Here is a 17,445-nt window from a genome sequence, read left to right on the forward strand (position 1 = left end):
TTTGTCACGTTACACGTCTAAGTATAACGAAAGAGGTATACGATTCTTGTAATTTTGCACACAAAAAATTATTTTAACATTTTTGTTCAATGTTGAAGGTGGAGCTTATATTGGCTACAGTTAAACTTATTACATTTAAAACACAAAAAAACCAATATTTAATACTTTTTATTTTTGTGAGGCCTTTCGATAGCAAGGCTATCTTCGTCAGACACATCACAAAAGTAAATACAAACATTTTTTGTATTTACTTTTTGTGATGTGTCTGATGAAGATAGCCTTGCTATCGAAAGGCCTCACAAAAATAAAAGTATTAAATATTGGGTTTTTGTGTTTAAATGTAATAAGTTTAATTTTGTTCAATGTTTTTTTTTGTTCCTCAAGGGTTACCTAAAAAAATGTATTTACCTAAAAAAATTAAACAATTAAGCACCCACGGGGTACAACCATAGTCTGAGGTATTTTTTTAAGCACAGGATCATATTTAACAAACCGTTAAAGACACCAAGGCAGGCAAACAATAAAAAGGCAAAAAGAAAATGTGTTAGTAATGTGTTCCCCATTGGTTGCACGGCGCACTTTATGAAACACGGGTGTGTACCCGATCAGGTATACAATGGTAATTGTGAAAGATCATACAGGTATTAAAAATTTTACAACAATGAAAAAATTGTTAAACATACAAATCAACATCTTTTAGAACTTACTCGCCCATAGAAGAGAAGGAGTTCTACGAAAAAAGAAATAAACTCAGTTTGAGAAATGTGGTTGCTAGGGAATTCGAAAAGGACAATCTCTCACAGAATACAGTATAACCGATACAACTTAAAATCAAAATAATACAGGATTAAATTACAATGAGACAATGTACATAAAATGAACCAATAAAAATACAATTACCATAAAGCTAGAATAAATAAATATACCATGCAGACTTACCAGAAGTGTAGGAAAAACTTAGGAAGATTCCAGCGATAGCCAAGAAGCCATCTTTGAATGTTGGCCAGCCTAGTCACTATCACTTTAACTCAGGGTTGCCAACTTGACTTAGGCAAAATTGGAACAGAGGTCTGGGGGTGTCGCACAATAACAGTGATGCTCATATCCGTGGGCTTACCTCAGGGAAAAAAATGTGAAATTGAATGCCTCAAAGTGATTATGTTATTCCTGCACTTAAAAACCAAAGGAAATTTGTAAAGGTTTTTCATACAAACCTCTTATTATTTGCGTTATCTCATTTTATTAATTTTTTTATCAAAAGTAAGACGTATAAAGCTTGACGTATATGGTTGAATAAGATTATCAAACTAAACAATATTAAACGAGAGCTTTACTTTTCCAAACCATATGTAGGAAGTTAATCAACAGTAGATTTTTTGTTTTGTTGTTTAATTACTTTACATTGTAATGTCAGATTTTTATGAACATTTAACTGAGCTTCTTTACCTATAATCAATGTAAATTACCTTCATAACTCCCTATGCAGGTTTGAACCAGAACTGTTAAAGCTGAGTGGGGAGAAGGTCCAGTTTGAGGCTCTGCTCAAGAAGAAGATAGGGACGCTGTGTTACCTGGAGAATCTGCAGAAGGAGGGGGCCCCAGCAGCGATCTGTCCTATCTGCCGGAACGATCTCACAGCAAAGGTAATCAGACTCCTTTCAAGGGATTTAACCCTTTGGGTACCAGCTGGGCTGCCAAATTAAAATTTTCCTTTTGAGGAATACCAGTGACATCTACCGTGGATCCATTTTATGGGTCGTTGTGCATCTTTTTACACTGTTGCTTATACATTTTTGGTTAAAATTCATGACGTTTCAAAAATTTTATTAGAAGAAAATTCTTTAGCACCACAAATAATATTACATGAAAAAATAAATACGACAAAAAATTATAATACATAAGTACGTAATTCAAAAAAAGTTTTTTTTCCATTTTGTCTTAGAAAACACATTGCCACATTGCGTCGGTAAACATCTGTTAGCCCAAACAACTTACAACTTACAACAAACAGGTCCGCTCATGTTGATGTTTGCTGGCTCTAAGCAGTTTTTTTATCAAGCTGTGAATATTGTTTAATATTCTATTATTAATATTATCATTTCTCAGTTTATTTCCATTTATTGCATTTTTGTTATAATAGCGATTCCTGGTAAATATTGAATTATTGGAAATTCAACTGTTCTTACCAATATTTAGACCTAAATAAGTTTTTGCAACGCAACCAAGGATAATGTATTTGGTTGTTGATTTCATTTTGTAAGTAGAGGTATCACCGCTCAAAAATTTTTGTTATGTTTCTTCTTACGATCAATTTTGTCTAAAAATTATGTAAATCACAATAAAAAACCTAGTCAACTTTAAAAACATAATATTGTATTAGTTTCAATACTATTATGTTTATTGGTACTAAAGGTGTGGTCCTTTCCATGAATAAAAATATACTTATAATAAAAATGTTTATGTTCTAAACATAATCTTTTCTGTCGGAATGAAACAAAAAAACTGTATTTTTTTATATTAAAGTAATAATTTTCATAAAGGAAAGTTTAAATATGTAGTTTTGTCCCAAAATGAGGCAGAGGCCTAGTTGAAATAAATGAAAAACGTCGTTTGGTTGGTGTGTTACAGTGGTCTGTGCTGCAATGCGGCCACAGCATCTGTTTAGAGTGCCTGTCACTGATTCTGAAGCCGCAATCGGTGAGCTTGCTGTGTCCCCAGTGTCGCCAACCTTGCAACATACAGGAGGTGTCATACGTGGAGAACCGGCCAGAGAGCAGCAAACCGCAGGAAGTAAAAGGCTCCTACTCTACTAAAGTTGATGCTGTCGTCAGCCAAACACTGCGGCTCATCAGCCAACAGCGTGACGTGAAGATACTTGTGTTCTCTGCGGTAAGTACCGTGTGTATGATAGATTTGCGCCTGATTCAGGTTGGCCACCTGACCGGAAAAACCAGGTAACAGGGAATGAATGAGCTAGGAACTTCAATTTAGAATAAGAAAAAAACCTGATTGCATTATCATGGTAATCTGTGTTAAATATTATAGTTGCTTATAGTTTTTGTAAAACTAGACTGAGGAATTGCGATATTTTTATCAAGAAATAATAAACGGCAGCCGCTCTGTAAATTTTTGACAACCCAATAAACCAAAAGTCCAACTGATTTTTTGAAGTTCTTTAAACTTAAGTTGATATGTTTGCTATTTAACTCAGGTAAGTTTTCACTGTGATTTTCGTCTATTACTATTACTACTATTATAGGTACAGTAAACTTCCGTTAATCCGGTACGGTCAGGGCTTTTAAGGCATGCCGAATTATCAAATATGCTGGATTATTGGATACATATCCGAGAAATAATGTAGACTTAATAATTAAAAAACAATCACAGTAAAATCAGTTTTTATTATTCATAGATGGTCTATCATTTACAGTGCATAGGCTATGCATCCCAAAAATTAGGTGGAATACAGTCAAGGTCAAGGGTGCGTTGATCCCAGTTCATCACAGCCCTGTACTGCCACTGCCAGCCTCTATAGACACTACTTGCCTATCTCAGAAGGCAGTGGCGAGACGTCACTTGTTTTAGAATCAAACCTTCCATCACAAACCTGTGCTGAGCACATTAACTGTGGAGTTGACCTACCATTACTAGACTCAGTTGAATTGTAATTCACTGTAATTGTAATTCACTAATATTTACTACGCCTTAATCCACTCCCACATTTCTTATGGTATTTGTATATATGGCACAACAACAACAAAACGAAATATGGACAGAATCTTAATCGAACAAAAACGGGCCTTAAAGATTATGCTCCATTTGAAACAATCCGACTCTGTTAAACATATATTTTCAGATTGAAAGATTTTTACAGTGTACAGCTTATATATTTTTGAGACAATAAAATTCATACTTTTAAATAATAAAACTACAATAGGGAAAAATGTACATACATATAATACTAGATCACATCGACAAGTTGAACAACATAGATTGTGTTTTTTTCGAAAAGAAAACTTCTTTTAAAAGGAAACAAATTTTTTGACTGTTTACCGCAAAATATTAAACAAGAGAAAAATCCGAACAAATTTCTTAAATCATTAAAAATCTTTTTAATAAAATCTGCATTTTACTCAACTGAAGAGCTACTTAACTCTAAGAAACCATTGAAATACATTGTGCTTTTCCCCTTTTCGTTTTATTCAAAAGAAAATTGTTAATGACTACTCTAATAGAACAGGTATGAAAGTTGAAAGAAGGTGAAAACACTTAATTTTAATATTTTTATTTGTAGGCTCAATGTTTGTATGATTGTTTGTAAAACCTGTATTTAGAACTAATGTTGTTCTGGCCCGAAGAAGGGGAAAACCCCTAAACTAATCTGCACGAACCTAGTTAAGAATGTGTAATTTTGTGTATAAAGAGGTTCTTGTTTTCTGTTTTTATCTCATTTGTTTTATTGTTCACAGACATTGTAAATGTTTAAATTAAAACCAATTACTTTGTTGACACTATTTCTTGTACGATATGTACATTTTTATGAAATAAAGATGTTTGATTGATTGATTGATACGAAAATGCATCCGGTTACTCAGGCTGACAGCCGACGGCCATGGTCAGTCATTTGACTCGATACCACCCGATGTTGGCTGAATATGACACCTAGCCTATTCTCCACACCCACCTAAACGCTGTGTCCACCACGAACGGAAAAAATAAGTCATAAGTCATATATTTGGCCATTAAATACATATTTGTACAATAGGCTACGTCATACAGATACATACAAATAAAAGCAATTAACATATACAGTTAAAACTACCTACAGACTAACTTTGGAAGACTAGGACTAGATATATCACTTTTAAAGAAGAACTCGTCAATTTTGTAAAAAGGATTGTTCAACAGCCAATCGTATAAAATATTTCTAAAAACTATTGAAGCTACTATAATGAGCAGAAATGTGCAGTCTATTTAAATAACCTTATGCTAACAATTTCATAAGATAATTTTAGTTTTACTTAACCTAGCAAAAGGTACATGAATTTGGTGAGAATTCCTAGTAGCATAAGAGTGAACATGCTCATTGAGGACATAATTATTAACATTATTTTTTTGCAAAAAGTAGACAAGATAAAATGTATAGATTTATAACAGTTAGTATTTTACTGCAAATAAAGAAGGGTCTACAGTGCTCAAGGACAATAGGCGTTGTTGAGAATTCTGACTGCTTTCTTTTGAATAATCAATACTTCATTTATACTGCTACAATTACCCCATAATAATAGTCCATATGTGATTACACCTTGAAAAAGGGCAAAGTAAACCATTCTAAGATAGTGTTTGTCTACACAGTGCCTCAAATGGTACAAGAGATATATGACCCTGCTCAATTTTTTTACATACATTATTTATATGAGAATGCCAGGTCAACTTTGAATCCAGAGTGATACCTAGTAAATTAACCACATTATCATTACAATCAGCTTGGACTCTTAAGGAGAAAACCATATTTGGAGTTTTTTCTAAATTCAGCAACAGAACATTTGATTTTATACCATTCATCTGCTTCATCGATCATACATCTTAGTTTAAGCTCTCTTTCATTTTGATTATTTACTGTTGTAAAAAAAAGTGACATCATCAGCAAACATTACTGATTTATAACTCACATTGTACTCAAGATCGTTAACCATAATTAGAAATAAAGTAGGGCCCAGAACTGATCCCTGTGGCACGCCAAACTTTACCTCAGAAGATTTAGAAAGATTGCCATTAGTAAAAATGTTTTGTTGCCGATAACTGAGGTAGGATTTAAACAAAGAATTTTGAATGCCTGTTACACCATAGAATTTAAGTTTTCTCAACAGGATGTCGTGATCGACACAGTCGAAGGCCTTGGAGAGGTCGCATAAAACTGCACAGTGTCAAAGCCTGCATCGAAACCAGCCAAAGACGCCCGAAAAACAAGTCCCCCAACTGCATCGGTTGTCGACATCACCGGCTTCTAAAACCAAACTGACTACAACTAAAGAGATTATTTGTTTCAAAATATAAGTTAACCTGGGTTTTAATGATGGCTTCAAAGACTTTAGAAAAAACTGGTACCAGAGAGATAGGCCTGTACGATGTAACACTCCTATTGATCACCCTTCTTAAAGATTGACACACACCTTTGACACTTTTAATTTACTAGGAAAGATTCCCTCTTTAAGCATCGCATTTTAGACACATGGTGAGAGGGATATTCACTCCACTTGCACACCAAATTTCACTAAATTATTTGAAACATTGTAAATATCACAGCTTTTGGAACTTTTTAACTTTAAAATTACTTTCACAATATCACTATACTCTATAGGCTGCCAGGCGAAAGACTGATGTAAAGGTAAGTGTTGCACCTCTAGGAGCTCATCTGGCTTTGTATTTGTTGCGGGGATTTTCTCTCGGATTTCATCCACTACCGAAATGAAGTATTCGTTGAAAGAATCAGCATCCGGAGTAGCATGAGTTGTTGTTTTGTTTCGTTGAGTCTCATGTTTTATAATTTGCCACGCAGCTTTGCAAGTGTTGCTTGAGGACTGAATAAATTCTTGGTTAGCATGAAATTTAGCTTGTTTTAGAGCACTCTTGTAATTGATCTTGGCCAATTTATAATTTTTAGCATCCCTGGGATCTTCAGTCGCTTGTGAAATATTAAAAAGTGACATAACCATTTCTTTCATTTTTGCCAACTGAGGAGTGTACCAGTTGCGCAGACCTTTAGGTTTATGTAAATTCTTGAAGTTATTTGTTCTTGAGTTCCTCATTGGCAAATAAATATTCATTCCAGCCTATAAACACATTGTGAAACTTATTATACATTTTCTTCAGCACTTAATCCTTTAAGAGTTACACCCCAGTCAATATTCTGTAGACAAAAGTTTAAAAAACTTCAACTGCAGGCCCAGGTAATGGTCTGAAAGGTCTTTCAAGTCGTTGAACCTGTGTAACTTCTTTTGAAGCTGCCATTAGCCGGTCATAAATGTTAAAGGATAAAAAACTGTGGTCAGATATTAAAAGATCCAGAACATTAACGTTGTAGTCTGATGGTCCTAATGTTTGTTATTGTGTAGTCAATGCTAAAGCCTCTTGTTGGCCTAAAATTGGAACAATAAAGGCCAGCAGTTCTCAAGAGATTATGAAGCTTTACAGTTGTAGTATTGTTCCCATTTGCTTCTATATTCAGGTCGCCACACAGCACTATGTCAATCTTAAATTTAATCAAATAATCCAGTAGATTTTCCAATTTTTTCAAAAAAAAATGTTATTGTTTCCACCACTGGGCCTATACAAGGATACTATTAATAACTTTTGGTCACTGAGTTTGACTGCAGAAACTTCGAATTGCATCTCGACACAAAATTCTTTAACATCAACTTCTGTTTACTTTTAGATCTTCTTTTACATAAAATACCAGAACCTCCGTGACTACTGGAGACTCTGTAAAATATTGTAGCGAGTTTGTAACCTGTGAAGTTAAAGAGTTCAAAATTGTCTTCACTAAGCCAATGCTCCACTATGCACTGTACCGAGTAATTTATTTCTTTTAAACAACATTTTCTATTTTCTAGGACTTTGTTAGTCAAGCATTTGAACATTTCCAAATAAGATATTAAATGAATTTCTTGAGATCTTGTCATTTATTTGGGGGTGCTAATATTAAATTGTGAACATCATTACTTAAAGTTCTTACATAGGTTGAATTGGCCGAGTTTAGGTTTCTTTCATCTTGTTGGCTATAGTTTTCTAAAAAAAGTTGTGGTGTACTCGCTGTAATGACTGGACTGGTGGATGATGGTAGGGGGTGATGGTGTAGGTGCTTCTCTAAGAACCTCTTCAATAGTCACTGGGCTGCTGCTAATAGGTGTTGAAATTTCCTCATGTACTTCCACAACAGCGTCACAAATTTGCTTGGCTAGCCATTTTTTTTCCCCTTTGAGTTTAGATGTAATCCATGACGAGTGTGCATCTGTCTCATTGCTTTGCTTACTTCCACAATAGATACATTATCATATTTACTGCATAGCTCTTTTATTGCAATATTAGTTTTCCTTTGCAGTATTGTTAAACACTTGACCACAGCGGGAGGTCGTATCTAATTGGCAAGTCAACCAGAATAATTTTATTGTTCCCCAGTTTTTTTTTATTGTACTCTCCATACTATCTATTGCAACATCAGCCTCATTTTTAGAGATGTCATTAGAGCCACAAATAATCACCAGGGACATCATTCTTGGTTTTTAACTCATTTGTAATATTTCTGTGATTTAGAATTTCACTGCTCCTACCACCTGGCCTCACAAAACCCAACAGCAGTTCGGGTTCTTTGATTCTTGTTAATGTACCAAGCCAAATCTCTCCCATGACTGTCAGAACAAATCAAAAATTTACTTTGGTCATTCATACTAACTCTATTTAGTGTATTGTCAATATTTGCTTGATAGTTACTATCAGTGCACTTCCTCGAGGGTACTTTGATTTTCCCTTGTACTTTTGTTTGAAGAGAGGATGTCTCTTGCCTCTTTCGCAGGCACCACTGTATTTTTTATGCCCTTGTGTTTGGAAGCTACTGCCCTGATAACATTTGGGATTAGATTATTTCGTTGCGGCTTTCTGGAGATGAACTTAGGGGTTTGTAGAGGAGGGAAAATCACTTTCTTGATAATCAGCTGACTTACACATATCCGTATTTTCACCAAGCAACTGAAAAAAACTGTTACTCAAAAGGTAAGATAAATTCCGATGGCTGAGTAATGTTTCTGTTTCAAGGAAACCTTGTTTTTATTAATTAACTTTCTAACTTAATTATTTCTTCCTCTCTTTTTAATAGCAAATTTTCCAGTGTAACTTTTTCTATTTGAAGGTTTTGTACTTTTTGAAAGGCCTCTTCCAAATCACAGTTAAGGGTTACTACAACCTTATTTAAACTCTCTCTCTACCTCTTTTAACAATGTATTAGTTATATCATGTGATAAAATTGCTTCTTGTTCTTCTTCATTTGGTTCTAAAACAATTTTCACAAACCCAATTTTTTGATTTTGAGAATTTGTTGTATTCTTCTAAGTTTAGATTAAGAACATTTAAAATGAGTCCATTTGGAACAGTTTCTGCTACATAACAAAGCCTTGCTACACTTACTGACATTTTTACTACATATGCTACAAGGATATTTTATTTGGACATTTTTAACCATTTTATTAATTGTATGACAAATAATCCTATTAATGTACAACTTATAAATATTTCAAACGAAACTGTATTAGTTTAAGAAAATGGTATGCTGAGCTGTCTGTTTGTTTATAAACAAAGCAGAAGACAGTTTAATATCCTGCACAAGATGATCTGTTGAGTTTTTACCAGTTGACTTTGACCAGGTTAGACAAGCCCTATATGAGTCTTTTATCTGATCTACACATCAATGTCAAAGTAAATATCAAGACAAGCATAAAATGAGTCTGGTCAAATATTGCCAGGGTTAAAGAGTCCTGAGAAATAATATTTCTAGAGTTCAATAATCAGTAATCAGTAGAGATATCTTATCTGAGACAGAGTCCAAGGTCCAACTCAGGGTCACCTGCTGGCTGTGCTAACTCAGAGTTTATCATTTATTCAATCTCCTCTTGATATCAAATAAAACATGAATAAAACATTTAAAACAATCAATAAAATAATTATCACCAATAAAAAATGTTAAAACTGTATTTTGTATAAAAGATAAAAGTGTGTTCTTTATATTGATATAAAATGTTAATTAATATCTTTAAAATTTACCACTAAATTTCACCAAACTTTGAGGAACACTAAACACAAGGTCTGATCCATAAGCTGATGATGTATTTCCTGATACAAAATATTGTTGCGTATTAAATTATTCAGGTTTGCGTTGTGCAGGAAAATTGTACTTTTTCCAAAAGGCATGCTGTATTGCCAAGCATGCCTTACTGTAGGATGCTGGATTAATGGAGTTGTACTGTACTACAACTCCATTATATATATATAGATTTTTTGAGTATATGGTGCTGTAACATGTACCATAATGTTGTAACATTAAATTCTAATATGCCACCTGCACTTGATGTATTGTACTCAATTTACAATATAATATAATGTAATTTTGTTAATGGTATGTACAGGGTGGCGCAAAAGTCACTGGACAGTTGGTTAAAAGAAGATAAAAATAACAGCAAGACGTAGTACAATAGTTTTCGTCCGTGATGTTGGTATTACTAAATGTTGGTAATTATGCCTTTTTAAGTTGGCAATACAATGCAATGAAACTCACAACAATCGAACTAGTGAGTTCATCTGTGACACGTGTTTAAAGCTGTAGTCCCCGAATTATTATTTTTCTAATAGAATTTTTGTTAAACATTAGTCATAATGTTAACGAAAGAAGAAAGGATTTTTGCATTAAAAACATTTTATAAAAGTGGTGCTACTGCAGTTGTTAATGAATGGGGAATACACTTTAGATCAAAACCACCATCTAGACAAACATTGTACAACATACAAGATAGATTTGAACAACATGGATCTGTTATGGATGCACCAAGGCCTGGCCGCCCAACAACAGTCTCAACTGATGACAATTTATTGCGGGTATGTTTAGCTGTAACCAAAAGTCCTCGAAAATCGACCAAACGATTAGCATCTGAGCTGGATTTATCATGAAGGTCAGTGTAAAGAATGTTACACAAACAGAATTATAAATTTTACATTCCACTTTTATTACACGGGTTACTTGAAGATGATCCAGATCGACGACTTCAGTTTTGTGGATTGATGCTTAACCAACACAAACATGATCCTAACCTTTTTAATAAAATTATTTGGTCTGACGTGGCCAATCTTTTGTTAGAGCAACAGATGAATGAACCTGGTGTGAGTGTTTGGGGGGCAATATCATCATTTGGCGTACTTGGACCATATTTTTTTGAAGGAACAGTGACAGGAGATAAATATTTATATATATATATCACGGACGAAAACTATTGTACTACATCTTGCTGTTATTTTTTTCTTCTTTTAACCAACTGTCCAGTGACTTTTGCGCCACCCTGTATAGTTAAAAAATCATTCTGTAATTAATTATTTTTAGTAAAATTTTAAACGTTAACTATTCACAAATTGACAAACAATCATCAGGATGTTGTAAATGTACATGAAAGAATATTATTAATAAATTACTACATATCAATCACATATTAGTTCTGTCAGTTTTCTTTTTATTCTGCCACTGCCAAGGTACAAAAAGGTACAATTCATTCACAACTTTGAGGGAAAATGGAAAGGTTTCTAAACATTTTATTATTGTTGTACAAAGTGAGTTCTGGAGTATTTGCTTGCAGTGGGAGAAGGTCTTGGATTTGTTGGCGGAGGCATTCGAAGAAAACAGTGTTACCTTCAGGCGGATGAAATCCGGAAAACTCAAACAACGGCAGTTTATGAAGGAATTCAAGGTAATAGTGAATCTAATAATTTAGTTTTAATAATCATTGTTAATATTCAGCAACATATTCATTTTGAACTTAGAGAGTGGTTTATTATTGTTTTTTAATGTTCATTGTCATATAAGAGTGCCAGCAATACGAGTAGTTGTGTTAGTTATTAAATAATTATTGTTCACCAACCCACAGACACAAGTTTTAAGTGTCGCAGCATAAAAGTTTTTAAATCGCAGCATAAGGATATGCCCCTACCATTGGAATTACGCTAAACGCTGCATTCTGGAGTATCCGTATTATCTTATTCTAGGCTGTTGTGTGTACATGTGCTATCCAGTAGGTTACATTTTGACGTAAAGAAAAATACTTATACTTTGAAAAGAAAAAAATTGTATTATATATACATTTGAAAGTGATACAAAAATTTATGCACTCTTCATAGCGGTGAATTAGTTTTGAAATTCAGCGTTATAAACTTCTACCTGAGACTTCAACCAGATAGTCATACTCTCCCGCAGTTCCATGTTGTCATCAAAGCGCTGTGTCACAAGCTAGGTCTTCATTGCTGGAAACAGGTTGTAGTCGCTGGGTGCAAGGTCCGGACTGTAATGCAGGTGTGGAAACACCTGCCACTTAAAAGCATCCAGAACTTCTTGAGTAAAAACCTCGAACCATTCTTAAGAACTAACCCCAAAATAAATTGATTATTCAGTAACAAGCCACTAAAATGTTGTACATTGATGTTCCTCAGACAGGAGACGTGACTGTGCTGCTGCTGCCTCTGCGCTCTGGTGCGAAAGGTTTGAACCTTGTGGAGGCCACCCATGTGTTCTTGGTAGAGCCCATCTTGAACCCTGCTGAGGAGTTGCAGGCTGTGGGCAGGGTCCACCGGATAGGACAGACTAAGTGAGTAAATTGTGCATCATTTGGTATTGTTATTGACCTAAAATTTTGAACTTTGGAAACCTTTGACCTTTACAAATCCAATATTGGACGTGTCAGAAGTTTGTGTACAATTTCCACTACCATTTTAGGGTGTATGTTTTAGGGGCAGATGGAAAATAATTTTCTTGATAAATAAACCGAGTGCCGTTTGCAGACCGACGGTGGTCCATCGATTCATCGTGCGGGGAGAGACTATCGAGGAGCGGATATTGGCGGCGGTGGCAGCGAGTGGGGCGGAGCAGTGGAGTGACGACTGCGTCACACTGCAGCAGTTGCTAGACCTGTTCACCAGTGACCTAGAACTGTCACTGCCTGGGCCTTCGGTGGTGGCGGTGGACAGTGATGACAGTGGCAGTGGCAGTGAGAGCGATGGAGAGCAGGACACAATGGACGGCAGTGAACTGATCGGTGAGGAAGAGGCGGACAGTGGGGATGAGCTGTGAGCCGTACACTGAGTTTATTCCGTGTAAAATATAGTTGTATTCATTTTTATTTTTCTATTCGTAGTAATAGCAAATATGTATGAGTATTACATATTATATGTTTTAGATAATAGTACTTTTTTGAACATTATAAAAATGTAAAACATGTAATGTCTTATTTTGTGTATTTTAATTACTTATTTAATTAGTTACGTATGTAAGGTTGTGAATAAAACATAAAAGAGTAGTATAAAATAAACAATATATTTGATTTAATACATGTTGAAAACTACTACTAAATCATGTTGGTAGAACAAATTAATTGAAAATATAGAAAGGTATAGGAAGATAGTGAGTTTTAAGAAGCAGGAGGCAATCAAATTAAGTTGCTTTAATTGTGTATCAGGCTTAAAAAAAGTTTTAAGAAGTCTTTTCCATGTATAAGCCAATGCAGGTATGCACCTCAACAGTGAGACTGGTTAACAGATGTAAACAAAAATATTCCTTCCAGCTCAGTCGGAAGAACGGTAGATTTTGCATAAGGCTGTCATCTTGAAATGTCAAAATGGAGATACATTATTAGTTTAGATGTTTGATCTGCACAACAATGATGGGGCAATAACCCTCAATGATGGCTTGTTAATATAATTGTAACACTTTCAAACCTTTAGAAAGTTCATAATCTTGAAACCTTACGAGACAATTGTTACAACCATATAAACATGGACTTGACTTAGTTACAATTAATCCGAAATTACATTTGTAAACATAGTCATTTATAATGGTTCAACTGTGTACTTCTATAACACTATATGGCCACCATCTTGAAACCTGAAAAGTCTTCAAAAAATAATAGGAATAAATGTTATTTGGAATTACTTGAAAATTTTTATGAACAAAATTGTTCTTTACGACACCCTCTATCAGTCCTAAAAATAGACATTTGTATCAAAATCATCCTGCATACAATATTTTATAAGCATGTAACTTCTGCCTCCGTTAGAAATTGATCTAAACTAGTGGATAGTTATAGACTTTTTGTCCTTTCAACCTTGGTGGTAGTGATTTTGTATAATGCCATTTGTGCGTTTATCAGTATCATAGTCGTTAAGATATTAGGTAAAACAGTTGGGTTAATGTGCTGCCAAGCTTATATTCAGTATAGAATATTTTTACTTCAAATTTAATTACAGTGCAGATGCACTTATCCAACCTCCATTCTGTTTTATTCTACACTTTAAGGGGAAAATGTCGAGTCTCTTTAAACTAGGTAGTATTCAATTGTTTATCACATTATGAAGGGTGAAAAATCAATGAAAAATGATGTAGATATCTATATTGTAATTTGAAAATATTTTTCATTTTAAACCTCACTGTAAATGTGCACTTGTTAGTGTCAGTGTCGTCAATCTTGACCTGCCCTCACTGTATTATTTTTTTTTTTTTGAAGTGACTACTTCTTTTGGCTGGCTATGGATGTATGTTTTGCACAGGGGAAAAAACTTTTGTTTCTTGTCACGGAATGTCACCATGCTCGTTTGCTCTGTAGCCGCTAGGGGCGGGACTATGGTGGCCATTTTGATGTCAGGGTATTTCTCTGTTCAGTGGCTATCCAGCTGTGCTAGTAGGAGGTTACTGTCACTCCTTGTTGAAATGAAACTTCTTGTGGCAGCCTATGGATGTATGTTTTTCCACATGCTTTCAAAGTAGAATGACAGCTTTACTGAAATGTGAACAAACCGTTATATAAACATCTGATTTGAACTAACAAAAGTGGACGTTAATGAAAACACTGTTAGGAAATATTAGAAGGGAATTATAAACCACAATAATATACAAAATTATGTATGATAAGGGAAATAACTAAACGCTTCTCTATTCTAGTAGTGATTTGCTTTCTAACTGTTCAATCAGTTTACTCATACTCGTATGTTGTTTGTAAATATAGCATCATCCAGATCTATCCCTGCTTCTGTAGACTTGCCTTGGTTATGGAATTTTTCAGGTTAGGTTACTTAAGTTTCATTTTAAAAACTGTCAAAATTTACAGAATTAATTCATATTCTGCTATTAGTAGCTATGTTGATTTTAACACACTAAAAACCTTCCTACACCAAACAGTTGTTACAAAGAGACTAAAATATATGGTAAAATACTGGTTTGAATAAATCCACAAACTGCTAATTTATTTGTTAATGAATCCCACAGTGATTAACTCACTGCATCATGTAATAGCAGTATTTAAAGCTCATCAGATTCTAAATTTAATTTCAGCATGGTTAATATTAATTCCTATTCCAGTTCACTAGTAGTTTTGTCCTGACAAGATTTAAAAAGTGATTAAAAATAAATTAATAAGATCTTTTCTAGCCAACAAAGCCGTAGTGTAATTCTTTCGTTGATTATAATAAATAACCTATACTCAATTACAATGGGCCTTACCTTACAGTCACTTAGAAAATAAGTAACGTAAAAACAGATTGTACTCGTAATACAAATTTTGCTGAAGAAACGTCATTAATTGATTTTCTTAAATATAAGTTAAATTCAATGTCAAATGATAAAAAACGTAGGTTACAACGAGATATGGAACAACAATAGATGCTGTGTTTAAAAGATATTTAGCAATATTTCATTCCAGAGTTTTTATTTGGTTTTAGAATAATTTTAGTTGTACTTTCCTATCATCCAATACACTCAATGCTGGATAAACAAGACTGTACTGTAATTTTTGGTGTTGTGTTGTAACATCATTAACAATAACTATGAACTGTGTTCCAACAACACTGCCAGTACATTCCTTGCCAATGTGATTTTGACTTTTTAAACTCAGTTTTTACTAGCTTATTACTCAGAGATAAATAAATGAAAAACATAAACAAGCAATTATTTAGGTAATTAAATTTCTAATGAACTTTAGTTTTTTATAATAGTGTTGTAGTTGTAAAAAGAAATATCTATTATACAGCGAATTAAATAATAATTAGTGGCAATGCATGTGTATTTAGCATTTATTATTTACTTATAGTATATTTATGTTGTTTTATATTTTAATGATAATATATCAAACACTCCATGTGCAACTAACAGAAATGATTTTCTGTAAAATAAAATAATAGTTTAACAAATTACTATAGTAAGGACTGAATTTTCACCAAATACTGTGATCATTGTTAAATGTTAGATAATAAATTACATGACATTATAACAATCTGTACAACACTAATTTTGAAAATCATTTAACCCTAAATCTGCAGCAGTGTTGAACTTGAAAAATTATTGTCCCAACAATTGCATGCTGCATTCCTTCTACAATTTTTAGAAAATATTTAAGTACCATAATGTATATATATATATATATATATATATATATATATATATCTTTTTACATCACAATATTGCTTTAGTATTAGATATAACTACTTGATGTATATATTTAAATTCTGAGTATATAGGTGATTGGCACATAATATTAAAACAATTATTCGGTTATTGTACATAATTTTGGAATAACACAGCGGGTTTTAAGTGTTTTATTCTAACTCTCCAAGTAAGAAATGTGTAAGGTTATTTACAAAAGTAGCAACACGTGATTGATAATCATGATTTTTTTAAACATTAATGTAAAAAATACACAAAACTAAAAAATTCTTAATGATTGATACATCTTTGTAAGAATAAACTGTTTTTCATAACTTTTTATTGTTTCCTAACATGACCAAAAGTATAACATTTGGAAGTTATACAAATTTATTTCTAGCTCTAAGAGGATTTTTAACTATCCGATCCACTGCAAGTGTGAAAGGGTGACAAACTACATTAAAAATTTCTTCAATAAAAATCTTTTTAAACCGTATATTGGACTTTGCTGACTGACAGAACTTAACGTTTGAGTAACTGAAGGCATGTGTTTCAACAAAAGGCAATAAAACTTTTACATTGAAGTGTACTAGTTTTATTTGCAATAACAATTTATTACTAACAAATCTTTTGTATAATATTGTGTACTGTTTGAACTAATCACTTTAAATATCTCCTTTGAAGTGACCTCCTTGGATTTTTATGATCATTCTAGCTCTTTTTCTCAACTCGCATGGTAACTTTGACTGAGAGATACTGTCAAACTATTGCTTCAACTGACACAATCCCGTTCCTATGATCGTCGTGATTTTCAACCGCAGTAGAATAAAGATGATCATTGTTCTCCTCACAAAAGTGAGAGATCCCCGGCGATCTGGATGGTCAAGCATTTGTTCCACTACTACCTATCCATGTGATATACTTTAAAAACAACCATTGCCTTACTGCATTTGTAAAATTCGGTGGAGCACCATCTTGTAATTTGTGTCTTAGTAGAGGGTGTAGCTTATTAAGAATCTTGTTTTGATGAATAATTAATTAACTATAATATATTTACATCACATGTGTTTGGTCCAAACTTATTCTTATTGTTCAACTTTATTAATTTTCTATGGTTTGTTTTGTGATTGCTAAAACCCCTCATTCTGTTACGTCATTAACTGGGTTTATTTTTCATTACAATTTAATGATCTTGCGTAATTGAAATGTTAAATAATATTATGTTTTTGAAA

General features: G+C 33.4%; 1 protein-coding gene across 1 annotated transcript; it reads left to right on the forward strand.

Moving 5' to 3' along the window:
• Window positions 1-1,486: 1,486 nt before the first annotated feature.
• Window positions 1,487-12,874, forward strand: LOC124372987 (E3 ubiquitin-protein ligase SHPRH-like; the record flags this gene model as incomplete). Its single annotated transcript, XM_046831397.1, has 5 exons — window positions 1,487-1,643; window positions 2,629-2,889; window positions 11,391-11,501; window positions 12,238-12,392; window positions 12,586-12,874. Coding segments are annotated over 5 exons (973 nt in total), but the record flags the coding sequence as incomplete, so codon positions are not given.
• Window positions 12,875-17,445: the final 4,571 nt, after the last annotated feature.

This window comes from Homalodisca vitripennis, unplaced genomic scaffold (genome assembly GCF_021130785.1).
Source record: "Homalodisca vitripennis isolate AUS2020 unplaced genomic scaffold, UT_GWSS_2.1 ScUCBcl_4526;HRSCAF=10745, whole genome shotgun sequence".
NCBI lineage: Eukaryota > Metazoa > Arthropoda > Insecta > Hemiptera > Cicadellidae > Homalodisca > Homalodisca vitripennis.